At 45.0% G+C, this 13,766-nt stretch overlaps 1 protein-coding gene across 1 annotated transcript in view; it reads right to left on the bottom strand.

Moving 5' to 3' along the window:
* The window catches only part of LOC148110514 (uncharacterized), a 147,625-nt gene that overhangs the window by 56,724 nt on the left and 77,135 nt on the right, over nt 1-13,766 (bottom strand). Inside the window, exons 12-15 of the mRNA XM_087869951.1 lie at nt 12,809-12,971; nt 12,129-12,211; nt 4,275-4,428; nt 3,620-3,684 (exon numbers count right to left, since the gene is read on the bottom strand). Of these exons, the coding sequence (XP_087726077.1) occupies nt 3,620-3,684; nt 4,275-4,428; nt 12,129-12,211; nt 12,809-12,971 (465 nt within the window). The remainder of the gene's footprint in view (nt 1-3,619; nt 3,685-4,274; nt 4,429-12,128; nt 12,212-12,808; nt 12,972-13,766) is intronic.

Genomic DNA, 13,766 nt, shown 5'->3' with positions numbered 1-13,766 from the left:
GAAGAAAGAGAAATTAGGGAATCCATCCCATTTACAATAGCACCAAAAACCATACGTTACCTTGGAATTAACTTAACCAGAGACGTAAAGGACCTATATTCTAGAAACTATAAATAACTCTTGAAAGACATTGAGGAAGACATAAAAAGATGGAAAAATATTCCATGCTCATGGATCGGAAGAATTAACCTAGTTAAATGTCCATGCTACCCAGAGCAATCTACACTTTCAATTCTCTCCCGATCAAAATACCGAGGACATTTTTCAAAGAACTGGAACAAATAGTCCTTAAATTTGTATGGAACCAGAAAAGGCCCTGAATCGCCAAGGAACTGTTGAAAAGGAAAAACAAAGCTGGGGGCATCACAATGCTGGATTTCAAGCTATACTACAAAGCTGTGATCACAAAGACAGCACGGTACTGGCACAAAAACAGACACACAGACCAATGGAACAGAATAGAGACTCCAGAAATGGACCCTCGACTCTTTGGGCAACTAATCTTTGATATAGCAGAAAAAAACATCCAGTGGAAAAAAGACAGTCTCTTCAATAAATGGTGCTGGGAAAATTGGACAGCTACATGCAAAAGAATGAAACTTGACCAATCTCTCACACCATACACAAAAATAAACTCCAAGTGGATGAAAGACCTCGATGTGAGACAGGAATCCATCAAAATCCTAGAGGAGAACATAGGCAGCAACCTCTACGACATCGGCCAAAGCAACCTTATTCATGACACATCTCCAAAGGCAAGAGAAACAAAAGATAAAATGAACTTGTGGGACTTCATCAAGATAAAAAGCTTCGGCACAGCCAAGGAAACAGTCAAAAAAACTAAGAGGAAGCCCACGGAATGGGAGAATACATTTGCAAATGACACTACAGATAAAAGACTGGTATCCAAGATCTACAAAGAACTTCTCAAACTCAATACATGAGAAACAAATGAACAAATCAAAAAATGGGCAGAAGATATGAACAGACACTTTTCCAATGAAGACATACAAATGGCTAATAGACACATGAAAAAATGTTCACAGTCATTAGCCATCAAGGAAATTCAAATCAAAACCACACTGAGATACCACCTTACGCCAGTTAGAATGGCAAAAATAGACAAGGCAAGAAACAACAATTGTTGGAGAGGATGTGCAGAAAGGGGATCCCTCCTACATTGTTGGTGGGAATGCAAGTTGGTACAGCCACTCTGGAAAACAGTGTGGAGGTCCCTTAAGTAGTTAAAAATTGAGCTACCCTATGACCCAGCCATTGCAGTACTGGGTGTTTATCCCAAAGATACAGACGTAGTGAAGAGAAGGGCCATATGCACCCCAATGTTCACAGCAGCATTGTCCACAATAGCTAAATCGTGGAAGGAGCCGAGATGCCCTTCAACAGATGACTGGATTAAAAAGATGTGGTCCATATATACAATGGAATATTACTCCGCTATCAGAAAGAATGATTTCTCAACATTTGCTGCAACGTGGACGGCACTGGAGCAGATAATGCTAAGTGAAATAAGTCAAGCAGAGAAAGACATATATCATATGATTTCTCTCATCTATGGGACATAAGAAATAGGATGATCAGTAGGTGAAGAAAGGGATAAAGAAAGGGGGGGTAATCAGAAGGGGGAATGAAACATGAGAGACTATGGACTATGAGAAACAGACTGAGGGCTTCAGAGGGGAGGGGGGTGGGGGAATGGGATAGACCGGTGATGGGTAGTAAGGAGGGCACGTATAGCATGGTGCACTGAATATTATACGCAACTAATGAATCATTGAACTTTATATCGGAAACCGGGGATGTACTGTATGGTGACTAACATAATATAATAAAAAATCATTAAAAAAAAAACAAAGAAAACAAAGCTGAGGCTCTGAGTAGGCCCCACGGAGAGCTGGCATTTGGGCTGAGACATCAGGAACACAGGCAAATCCGCAGGACACTGTGGCAGAAGTTCTGGGAGATGCAGGCGGGGAGGGGACTCAGATGCAGAGGGTGGTGACAGGGCTCGAGGTAGGGCGGCTCCTGGTCAACCCCAAATTCCCCACTAAGAGCCTCACTCAGGCTGAAGCCAAGGCAGCAGCTCTCTGATCTCAGTCCTGTCTTCACGTTCTCACACGGGGGCACACAAACTGAGGCAGACAAGAATCCCCAAAGAACCAAGTTAAATTTCCCACATCTCCACGGCATTCTTTCACACAGTTCAGAACCTTCAGAAATTTAGGGAAACAATATTTTTATAGATTATGAATGAACAGCTTTATGCCAACAATGACATTTTCATGCAAATAACTGCATTATTCACACTGTGTGACAGACACACGCAGCAACTCGGTGTGGACCTCACTCTGCCTTCACACTCACTGCTTAAGCTGCTGGCCTGCCAGGAATGGCCTCTGCTCTACCTGAGAGAGACCATCCACTCCCCTGAGCACCTCCATCCTGCTTCTCATCCACAGTCTCCTGTTTCTGTGTGACCCACGGCTCCCTCTCTTGTCCTTCAGATACATCGCTGGTGCTTCCCTTATACGGAACACAACGTCTGTGTGGTTTAATGAACATGTCCCTCCCTTCTCTTAGACACCCTAAATTCCTAATGTTAAGACTAGACCTCATCCCTTCCAGAGCGCAGGATATGGTCTCTGTACAGCGTCCCTGCGCACACCTGCTGTGCTGAGCTCTCGGAGAAGAGAGGCTCTCCTTCACCGCAAAGGGACCTGCCAACCACCTCAGTAGGAGTGAAAGATGAAGTCCATCAAATGGATCTCCTGAGCAACTTGGAGAAAGTGATCACCTCCTCAGCAACATTCACTCCCCCATGACATGAGACGCCTGCATGAAGGACTGCTATTCCTTATGGGGGACGCACCAGCGTCTGTCTCTGACCCACGCCACAGAAAAGACAGAGGACGAGCCCATAGGAAGTGACTGAGCCACATTCCCACAAAACCTCCACACCTGCCTCCAGCATCTGCCACTGTCTCTCATTCTCACCTCCCTGAGCCGACAAGAGGGCTTCCCCCAAGTATCCACAGGCTGCAGAGGAAGGGGCAGACCCCAACCCTAATGATAAATCAAGGGACCAGAGACCTTCCTCAGTGGTTTATGTAACTAATGAAATGTCAGCTCAAACTCAACACACTGCACATGAAGTGAGAGGTGTTTCATCCCTCCAGGAACAACGAATGTGGACTCTGGACATGCACAACAGTAAGAAACACATGTCTGCCATTGTGCAATAGAGACACTTCCTTCACACCAATGGCACCTAACCCACTGCTCAATATATGGAAATAGTTAAGCACAATGCATGTATGACGTGAGAACTTCAGGATGTTACAGTGTCCCCAGCTGGGTTTCCCTTGCAATGTCAAGACATCAGCACAAACTCTGCATTTGTTCCATCCACACATCCCTAAGGTGATGATCTGGAAACACAGAAGCCTGTAGGCTCCGGCATGAAGACTTGGCATTTTAAATGGTAAATGGCACCACACAGATCCCAAGATATACCTAACGGATACAAGGCCACACACGGTGCTGCCCAGACAGGAACAGGATTCCAGAAATGGTTACAACTGGAAACAGCCACTGTATTTACCTCCTTGGGCGGCATGCCGCTGTTGTCCCCTTGAGCGCCACAGGCGTCTGAATGGGACCAAAGCCCTAGAAGAGACAGAGGTGGATTCAGATGGGTGTTGACCACACAGGATTCAAGCCAAGCCTCTACACCTGCCCCAGCCTGTTCCACTCTCCCACTCTCAGGTCCCTTCCAGATGCAGAGCGTTTCTCACAGGTCTCCGCTGACCTCTGTGGACAAAGGAGAAACCAGTCCCTCACTCTTGGGGATATGACCACTCCGCACAGTAGAGATGATTTCATAACTAATCAATAATGCTGGACAACTGGGGCCTCCACACGTGCAAGTGATGTGAAGACTGTGATCCATTAAGCCCAGAGCCCAAAACATCATGTCTGTGCAGTGCACCTGGGCAATGCTTTTATGTCTGTCTATTGCACAATGTCACACTTCTTCTCAATGGCAGACCCCTGCTGCCCAGTTCTGTATGGTGAAACGAGACAGTCCACGAAATGGATGTCCACAGAAAGTTGAGGAATGTTCCTGTGTCCTCACTCAGGTTGACCCTTGCATTGGAAAGCCTCGTGGTACCTCCTCTACATCTTCTCCACTGACACAAGTAGTTACACGATGAATACGCGCTACAACTCACATCATGCAATCCAGATCATCTTACCACATGGTGGAGGAACGAGGGGCGGGGGAGGCCCGCATGTCGACCAAGGTGGAGGAGGCTGAGGTGGCCCACAGCCAATGAAGCCTGGTAAAGTTTGGTCCATATGGGAGGGCATGCAGGTGGGCCGAGGAAACCCTCTCACATCTGGACCCACCTGCAGACAGACAGGAAAATAGTTTGGTGAGACAGACAGAAGTTGTAACACCAAGAGATGAAACCCAAAGAAAGAGCTCTCAGCATCTGCCTCCTTCTCCAATACCACGTTCCAGCAGAGCCGCATCCGTGCTAGAGAACTTGACCCCTCCCCACTGCTGCCAACTATAACAAGGGGGGAGAGGGGAATGGATATTACAGGAATAACCTACTGTCACCAAACATCACTAACCATGTCTGCCAATGGTCACTAGCAAGAAGTAGCATCTTCAAAGATGAAAAAGGAGCATGGCAAACTAGTGAAGGCAGGACACTCCAGACACGGAGGCATCGGGATCCTGGACAACACTTCATCTTTCCTCCTCAACCACACAGAATATTTTGGTTTGTTAACAAGAGAGAGAATGTGATGAAACTGCCCTTTCTTCTCAGGAATCCGAGCCACTCGAGGTGAATCCTTTGCCTACAAGCCCGTGACTGTCCCCACGCTGCCTCACTTCCTGACAAAGGCGTCTTTTGCTCTCTGCAGTTTCTGTCCATGGCCACAAAGACGCTTGAGGAATTAGGGGCCTGTGATCTGACAGGGGAATTGGAAAAGTGTTTTCTAAAAGACACATGATACCAATAACCTTTATATACACTCAGCAGCTGTGCTTATCTTAACACACAATAACTCAGACATTTCAGCACACTGAGTTCCAGGGTAATTTTGTTCAACAGGAAATTAAGATGGGAAGTATAAATAAGAGAATTCACAAAAATGTATACGCTTTCCAATGGAAAACTCCAGAACATGTGATGAGAGAAGAATCCTGCTCTCACTGTGACTTAGGACCAAACGACCTGCTCCTAGAAGCCCAACTGAAGGGCTTGTGGGGCAGTGGTCATAACATACCCCCTTCAGAACGTGTGTCAGAGTGCATTTGCAACAGGACACCGACAGGTTTGATTATTCAAAATAGTTGTAGAAGGGTATAAGTAGAGGGATTCTTTTTTTTTAAATAATTTTTTATTATGTTTTGTTAGTCACCATATACTACATCCTTAGTTTTTGATGCAGTGTTCCATGACTTATTGTTTGCGTATAACACCCAGTGCTCCATGCAACATGTGCCCTCCTCAATACCCAGGTCAGCCTATCCCAATCCCTCACCTCCCTCCCCTCTGAAGCCCTCAGTTTGTTTTCCAGAGTCTATCATCTCTCATGGTTCATTCCCCCTTCTGTTTACCTCCCGCTTCATTCGTTCCTTCCTTCTCCTACCGATCTCCCCGCTATTTCTTATGTTCCATAAATGAGTGAAACCATATGATAATTGTCTTTCTCTGCTTGACTTATTTCACTTAGCATAATCTCCTCCAGTCCTGTCCATGTTGTTGTAAATGTTGGGTAATCATTGTTTCTGATACCTAAGTAATATTCCATTGTATATATGGACCATATCTTAATCCAGTCATCTGTTGAAGGGCATCTCGGCTCCTTCCATGATTTACCTATTGTGGACAATGCTGCTATAAACATTGTGGTGCATATGGCCCTTCTCTTTACTACGTCTGTATCTTTGGGGTAGTGCAATTGCTGGATCATAGGGTAGCTCAATTTTTAACTTTTTAAGGGACCTCCACACTGTTTTCCAAAGTGGCTGTACCAACCTGCATTCCCACCAAGTGTGTAAGAAGGTTCCCCTTTCTCCACATCCTCTCCAACATTTGCTGTTTCTTGTCTTGTCAATTTTTGCCATTCTAACTGGCGTAAGGTGGTATCTCAGTGTGGTTTGGTTTGAATTTCCCTGAAGGCTAATGATTTTGAACATTTTTTCATGTGTCTGGTAGCCTTTTGTATGTCTTCATTGGAAAAGCGTCTGTTAATATCTTCTGACCATTTTTTGATTTGATTATTTGTTTCTCATGTATTGAGTTTGAGAAGTTCTTTGTAGATCTTGGATACCAGTCTTTTATCTGTAGTGTCATTTGCAAATATCTTCTTCCACTCCGTGGGCTGCCTCTTAGTTTTTCTGACTGTTTCCTTGGCTGTGCAGAAGCTTTTTATCTTGAAGAAGTCCCACGAGTTCATTTTTTCTTTTGTTTCTCTTGCCTTTGGAGATGTGTCATGAAAAAAGTTCTGTGTCTGATGTCAAAGAGGTTGCTGCCTATGCACTCCTCTAGGATTTTGATGGATTTGTGTCTCAAATCAAGGTCTTTCATCCATTTGGAGTTTATCTTTGTGTATGGTGTGAGAGAGTGGTGGAGTTTCATTCTTTTGTATATAGCCGTCCAATTTTCCCAGCACCATTTATTGAAGAGACTGTCTTTTTTCCACTGGATGTTTTTTCCTGCTTTGTCAAAAATTAGTTGCCCAAAGAGCCAAGGGTCCATTTCTGGGTTCTCTATTCTAATCCATTGGTCTATGTGTCTGTTTTTGTGCCAGTACCATGCTGTCCTTGTGATCACAGCTTTGTAGTATAGCTTGAAATCCGGCAACATGATTCCCCCAGCTTTGATTTTCTTTTTCAACAATTCCTTGGCTATTCAGGGCCTTTTCTGGTACCACACAAATTTAAGGGCTGTTTGTTCCAGTTCTTTAAAAAATGTCATTGGTATTTTGATCGGGGTGGCATTGAAAGTGTAGATTGCTCTGGGTAGCATAGACATTTTAACTATGTTTATTCTTCCAATCCATGAGCATGGAATATTTTTCCATTTTTTTGTGTCTTCTTCAATGACTTTCAAGACTGATCTGTAATTTCTAGAATATAGTTCCTTTACGTCTCTGGTTAAGTTAATTCCAAGATAACATATGATTTTTGGTGCTATTGTAAATGGAATGGATTCCCTAATTTCTCTTTCTTCAGTCTCATTGTTCATGTATAGAAATGCAACTGATTTCTGAGCATTGATTTTGTATCCTGCCACATTATTGAATTGCTCTATAAGTTCTAGTAGTTTGGGGGTGGAGTCTTTTGGGTTTCCATATAGAGTATTATGTCATCTGCGAAAAGAGGCAGTTTGACTTCTTACCCGATTTGAATACCTTTTATCCTTTTTTGTTGTGTGATTGCTGTTGCAACGACTTCTAGTACTATGCTGAATAATAATGGCGAGAGTGGGCATCCTTGTCATGTTCCTGATCTTAAGGGAAAGGCTTCCAGCTTTTCCCCACTGAGAATGATATTCGCTGTAGGCTTTCCATAGATGGTTTTTATGAAATTGAGGAATGTACCCTCTATCCCTACACTCTGAAGGGTTTTAATCAGGAAAGGATGCTGTATTTTGTCAAAAGCTTTTTCTGCATCAATTGAGAGGATCATATGGTTCTTGACTCTTTTCTTGTTGATATGATCTATCACACTGATCGATTTGCGAATGTTGAACCACCCTTGCATCCCTGGGATTAATCCCACTTGGTCATGATGGATAATCCTTTTAATGTACTCTTGGATCCTATTAGCTACAATCTTGTTGAGAATTTTGGCGTCCATATTCATTAGGGATATCGGTCTGTAATTCTTTTTGATGGGGTCTTTGCCTGGTTTGGGGATCAAGGTAATACTGGGCTCATAGAATGAGTTTGGTAGTTTTCCTTCTGTTTCTATTTTTTGAAACAGCTTCAGGAGAATAGGTATTATTTCTTCTTTGAATGTTTGGCAGAATTCCCTGGGGAATCTGTCTGGCCCTGGACTCTTGTTTTTGGGGAGGTTTTTGATCACTGCTTCAATCTCTTCATAATTAATTGGTCTGTTTAAATAATCAATTTCTTCCTGTTTCAGTCTTGGTAGTTTATAGGTTTCCAGGAAGGCATCCATTTCTTCCAGGTTGTTTAATTTATTGGCATAAAGCTGTTGATAAAAGTTTCTAATGATCCTTCCTATTTCATTGGTGTTGGTCGTTATCTCTCCCCTTTCATTCCTAATTTTATTAATTTGGGTCCTTTCTCTATTCTTTTGAATAAGTCTTGCCAGTAGCTTATCTACTTTATTTATTCTTTCAAAGAACCAGCTTCTATTTCTGTTGATCTGCTCGACTGTGCTCCTGGTTTCTAATTCACTGATCTCTGCTCTAATCTTGATCACGTGCCTTCTGGTGGGTGGGTTAGGCCTGTTCTTCTGTTCCAGCTCCAGCTTCTTGAGGTGAGAATATAAAAACTGCATTCTAGATTTTACTCTTCTTTTGAGTGAGGCTTGGATGGCTCTGTATTTTCCCCTTAGGACTGCCTTTGCAGTGTCCCATAGGTTTTGGACCAATGTGTTTTCATTTTCATTGGTTTCCAAAAATTGTTTAATCTTCCTTCTTAATTCCCTGGTTTACCCAATCATTCTTGAGCAGGATGGTTCTTAGTTTCCAAGTGTTTGAGTTTCTTCCAAATTTTTCCTTGTGATTGAGTTCCAGTTTCAAAGCATGTGGTCTGAGAATATGCAGGGAATAATCTCAGTCTGTTGCTTTTGGTTGAGACCTGTTTTGGGACCCAGTATATGGTCTATTCTGGAGAAAGTTCTATGTGCATTCGAAAAGAATGAGTATTCTGTTGTTCTGGGGTGTAGTGTTCTGTATTTATCTATGAAAGTCCAGTATATCATTCAAAGCTCTTGTTTCTTTGTTGATTTTCTGCTTAGGTGATCTCTCTATTGCTGAGGGCAGAGTGTTGAGGTCCCCTAGTATTAACGTATTATTATCTATATGTCTCTTTATTCTGGTTAAGAGTTGGCTTGTGTATCTAGCTGCTCCCCTGTTGGGGGCATAGACACCCACAGTCGTCATATCCACTTGTTGGATACATCCTTCAAGAATAATACAGTGTCCCTCTGCATCTCCAACTACAGTCCTTAGTTTAAAATCCAGTCCGTCTGATAAGAGAATTGCCACTCCAGCTTTCCTCTGAGGTCCACTGGCATGAAAAATGGTTTTCCATCCCTTCACTTTCAGTCTGGATGTATCTCTAGGTTCAAAATGAGTCTCCTGCAGACAGCAAACAGATGGGTCATGTCTTTCCATCCAATCTGTAACCCTGTGGCATTTTATGGGAGCATTTAGGCCGTTCACATTGAGAGTGACTACTGAGAGATATGATTTTAATGATGTCATGTTGTCTGTGAAATCTTTGTATCGATAGATTGTAAATTTCTTTCCTGTATCACTCTTGGGGTCTTTTTTCTTTTATAGAACCTCCCTGAATATTTCTTGTAGGGCTGGTCTTTCAGTTTCTGCCAGTCTTGGAAGGTCTTTTTCTCTCCATCAATTCTGAATGACAGCCTTGCTGGATAAAGGGTCCTTGGCTGCATGTTCTTCTCAGTTAGAGCTCTGAAATACCTTGCCAACCTTTAATGGCCTGCCAGGTTTCAGTAGACAGGTCTGACATTATTCTGATGATCCTCCCTCTGTACGTAAGGATTTTCTTCTCCCTGGCCGCTTTCAAGACTGTATCCTTGAATCTAATATTTGCAAATTACACTATGATGTGACGTGGTGTAGCTCTGTTCTCATTGATCTTGGGAGGGGTCCTCTCTGCCTCTTGGACTCGAATGTTTGTTTCCTTTGCCAGATTAGGGAAGTTTTCAGCTACAATCTGTTCAAATATCTCTTCTAGACCTCTCTCTTTCTTCACCCCCGCAGGGATGCTGATGATTCTGACATTGGAACATTTCATCAAGTCAGTAATCTGTAACTTACATTCTTGAGATTGGATTTTTTTTGAGCCAGGTTTCCATTTTTTCCTTCTCTTCCACCATCCCATCTTCTAATTCACTAATTCGTTCTTCTGCCTCATTTACCCTGGCCATCAGAGCATCTAGTTTAGACTGCATTTGATTCATAGCATTTTTAATTTCTGCCAGATTCGCTCTCATTTCCACCCTTAGAGATTCTATATTTCTTGTTAATATTTTCGTTAATTTTTTTTCAAGCCTACACATCATCTTGACCATTGTTACTCTGCACTCCATTTCTGACAATTTGGTTATATCCATATCCATCAGTTCTATGGCAGAGGCCACAGACTCATTATCTTTTCTTTGCTGGGGGGATTTCTCTTCCTCGTCATTCTGATGAGGAAAGGTTGCAGGGATGTACAGAACCCAAATTATTGACTAGGACCCAGACAGTGTGCACTTGTTTTATAGGGACCTTAGGGATGTGGGCTTCTTGATTTTTCAGCCTGCCTTCAGGGGGGAGGAGCCTGCCGCACTGATATTCAGGCAACCCTTTTTGGGTAGAGTCACTCTGTCCCCTGTGAGGGGGGATGGAGATGGGCACAATGTGAACCGGTATTTCTGGACTTTTATTTTCTGGTGGCTTTCCCTGGTGGTTTTCTGTGACTCTTCTGAGAGTCAGAGCAGCAGTGGCCGTATCCTAGCCTCTGTCTCAGAACAGAGAGATCACAGTCTGCCCTCCACTGAGCTCTCCTGGCCACTTTAATTCTGTTTCTGTCGGTGCTGCTAAAAACCCCCGCAGCATCCCAGGTTGTGCGCCCCACAGCCACTCTCCCAGCCCTCGGTTCCAGGGCTGACCCATCTCTGTCCTTTGTGCTTTTAACACTGCCAGCCACCACCCCTGTTCCCAAGCGCACTCCCGAGTTTCCTTTTCAGTGTGGTTCTCGTGCACTCCAGAGCGCCAGTTTTCAGTCTGGTTGTGTGCATGCGCTCCCGAGCTCCCGGTTTCATCGAGTTCAAGCTCCTGGTTTCATCGAGTTCGAGTATGCACTCTGGAGCTCTGGTTTTCAGTCTGGTCGTGCACGCGTTCCCAGGCTCACGGTCTCAGTCTGCTTTCCTGTGGGTGCCAGTCCACGAGTCCAGCCTGCTCACCAGTGCAGGTGGCTACTAATTCCCGGTGCCCGAGTGGAGTGGCTCCCTCCCCCTTCCATTTATCTTCCGATATCTGTGCACAGATTCATGGCTCCCCGCTTCGTACCTCAATACTCAGTGCTGGAGATGTTCGTTTGTAAAGATCCAGATGTATCTTCCTATGTCTCGGGCTGATTTCATGGGTGTTCAGGATGATCTGGTAGATGTCCAGCTCAATTCAGGAGACCAGCTGAAAAAAGGTCCCCTATTCCTTCGCCATCTTTTTCCAACCCCCCAAGAAGAGGGATTCTGTACAGCATGTTTACCAGCAGAAGTAAAACAGGGATGACTTATGAAACTTGCCCAATCTAAGAACATTCCAAATGGCAAAGCAGAGAATATAAAATGGAGAGAGAGTTTCCCCTAGTTTCCAGTCATGAGGATGACCACAGACCTTGTCACAGGTTAGTCATCTAACCCTAACATGAACACAACACCAATCGCACCTGAACGTACCCTAATGGGAGTCAGGCTGGCCAGAGACTTCAGTGTGTAGTGAGGCGTCATCCTCCTTGAGTTATTTCCCCCCACATGCATTGTAGGCGGGCAGGGGAGCACACACACACACGTGTGCACACACATGCACATGCACACACATGCACATGCACACACACATACACACACATGCACACACGGTGAGCACCCTGCCATTCTTCACCTCTAACCACCTGTGGCTTCAGGAGGGGCCCCTGAAGGTGATGATCTGTAACGGAGAAGCCTGTCAGTCCCTGCGTGAACTGCCTGTATTTTGAGAGGTGAACAACGCCACAGACAAACTAGAGGATCCACCCAACAGACACAAGGCCAGGACAGGGTGCTGCTCAGAAAGGGAAAAGTTTCTGGAACAACTGGAAAAGGCCACAGTAATTACCTTGCCCATCCCCGGGTCTCTATTGGGCTTGGTGCCATTGTTCCTCATGGGAGCCCCACCAGCTTCAGCATCAGACCAAAGCCCTAGAACGCATGGAAGTGGATTCAGACCGGCATTGACTGTGCGGAATTCAACCAACCCTCCAAACTTACCCCCACCATGTCCCACCCTCTCCCACTTTTGGGTCCCTTCTCAGACACAGAGCATTCCCACATGTCTCTGGTGACCCCTGACGACAAGGGGGACACCTGCCCCTCCCCCTCGAGGAAGGGACCACTGTCCCCCCACCTTGCTTCAGGTGTTTTCATAGCTAAGGAAATAGCAGTAGGCTGCTCTGGGAAAACCGGCTACAAATGAAGTGAGCGGTGTGCCTCAATCCTCAACAGCCCAAAATGTAGTCGCTGGAAATGGTCTGGCTGAAGAATGTTATGTCTGACTTTCTGTAAAATGTCTGTCTCTCTCTACAAGAAACACCTGCTACCCAGATCAAAATGAGAAAATGACATGCCCCACGGGGTAGTAACAGTGTAGAAACTAATGAATCTTGGTATGTCTTTAGCCAGGTGAACCCTTGCAACGCAAAGCCCTAGGGCCCCACCTCTACATCTTCTCCAAAGTTTCCTCGTGGAGAAAGATGGATATGCTTTGCAGGCCAAGTCCTACTGTTCAGATCACCTTACCAAATGTGGGCAGTGGAGGTGGTTGGTGAGGTCCATGAGGCCAGCAGGGTGGAGGCGGTGAATGTGGCCCATAGTACAGGAACGGTAATAAGGTAGGGTCCTTGGGGTAAGGCCCACAGGGAGGTCCTGGGAAATGATGAAGCCCCGGTGCATCCATATAGACCTACACACAAAAAATAAACCATAGGCTGACATGAGAGAGAAAGGTAGCAACACTAATGAAAGCTGAAAACCAAAGAAACAGGTGTCATTCCCTGAAACCTTCCCCACCACCAAGTTCCAAGACAGTAACATCAGTGCCAGAGGTTACCCGTCTCCTGCGTCCCACCTACAGCCTGTAGTGAACAGATGCCGTGGGGATAAACTACTGTTACCACATGTAATATATGCCTGCAAATCTAGAGAGGCAAGGAGTCTGCCCCAAAGTATTGACAGAGTTAATACTAAACTAATAAAAATGTCTATGCCAGATGGGCCGGCATCTATGTTCAGGACCACACTTCACCTGCCATGACAACCACAGCATCTTCTTCTGTACATTGAGAACAGACAAAATGAGAGGCAATGGGAAGCCCAGTATCCACAATGGAAGCACAGTCATTCGAGGGTCAACTGGCAGCCTACCAGCCCCCACCTGACCCTGCCATGCTTCTCTCCCTGACAAAGGGGTCTTCTACTCTCCACAAGTGCTGTCATGGCCTCAGACTCCACTGAGGAGACAGAAATGTCTGGAGTCCTGCAGCGGACTTGGAAAAGTGCTTTCTGAGAAGAGCACCATCCCGGTGAGTTAGTGAGACCCAGCTCCGTGGGTCTGCGTCACTGACATTCAGATGCTCCTTGGCTCAGGCACAGAGCAAATGCATCATCCCTGGTGCCGAGAACCACTGAGCGGCCGAGTCGACATCCCCAGATGTGAACCAGCGTGTCTAAGGAGCTGGTGTGACACTCTCAGGATGGA

The sequence above is a fragment of the Ursus americanus genome, chromosome 2 (genome assembly GCF_024610735.1).
Source record: "Ursus americanus isolate L20-20 chromosome 2, mUrsAme1.1.p, whole genome shotgun sequence".
NCBI classification, from domain to species: Eukaryota; Metazoa; Chordata; class Mammalia; order Carnivora; family Ursidae; genus Ursus; species Ursus americanus.
Note: the sequence above shows the minus strand (reverse complement) of the source record. Positions and strands in the feature narration are given on the sequence as shown.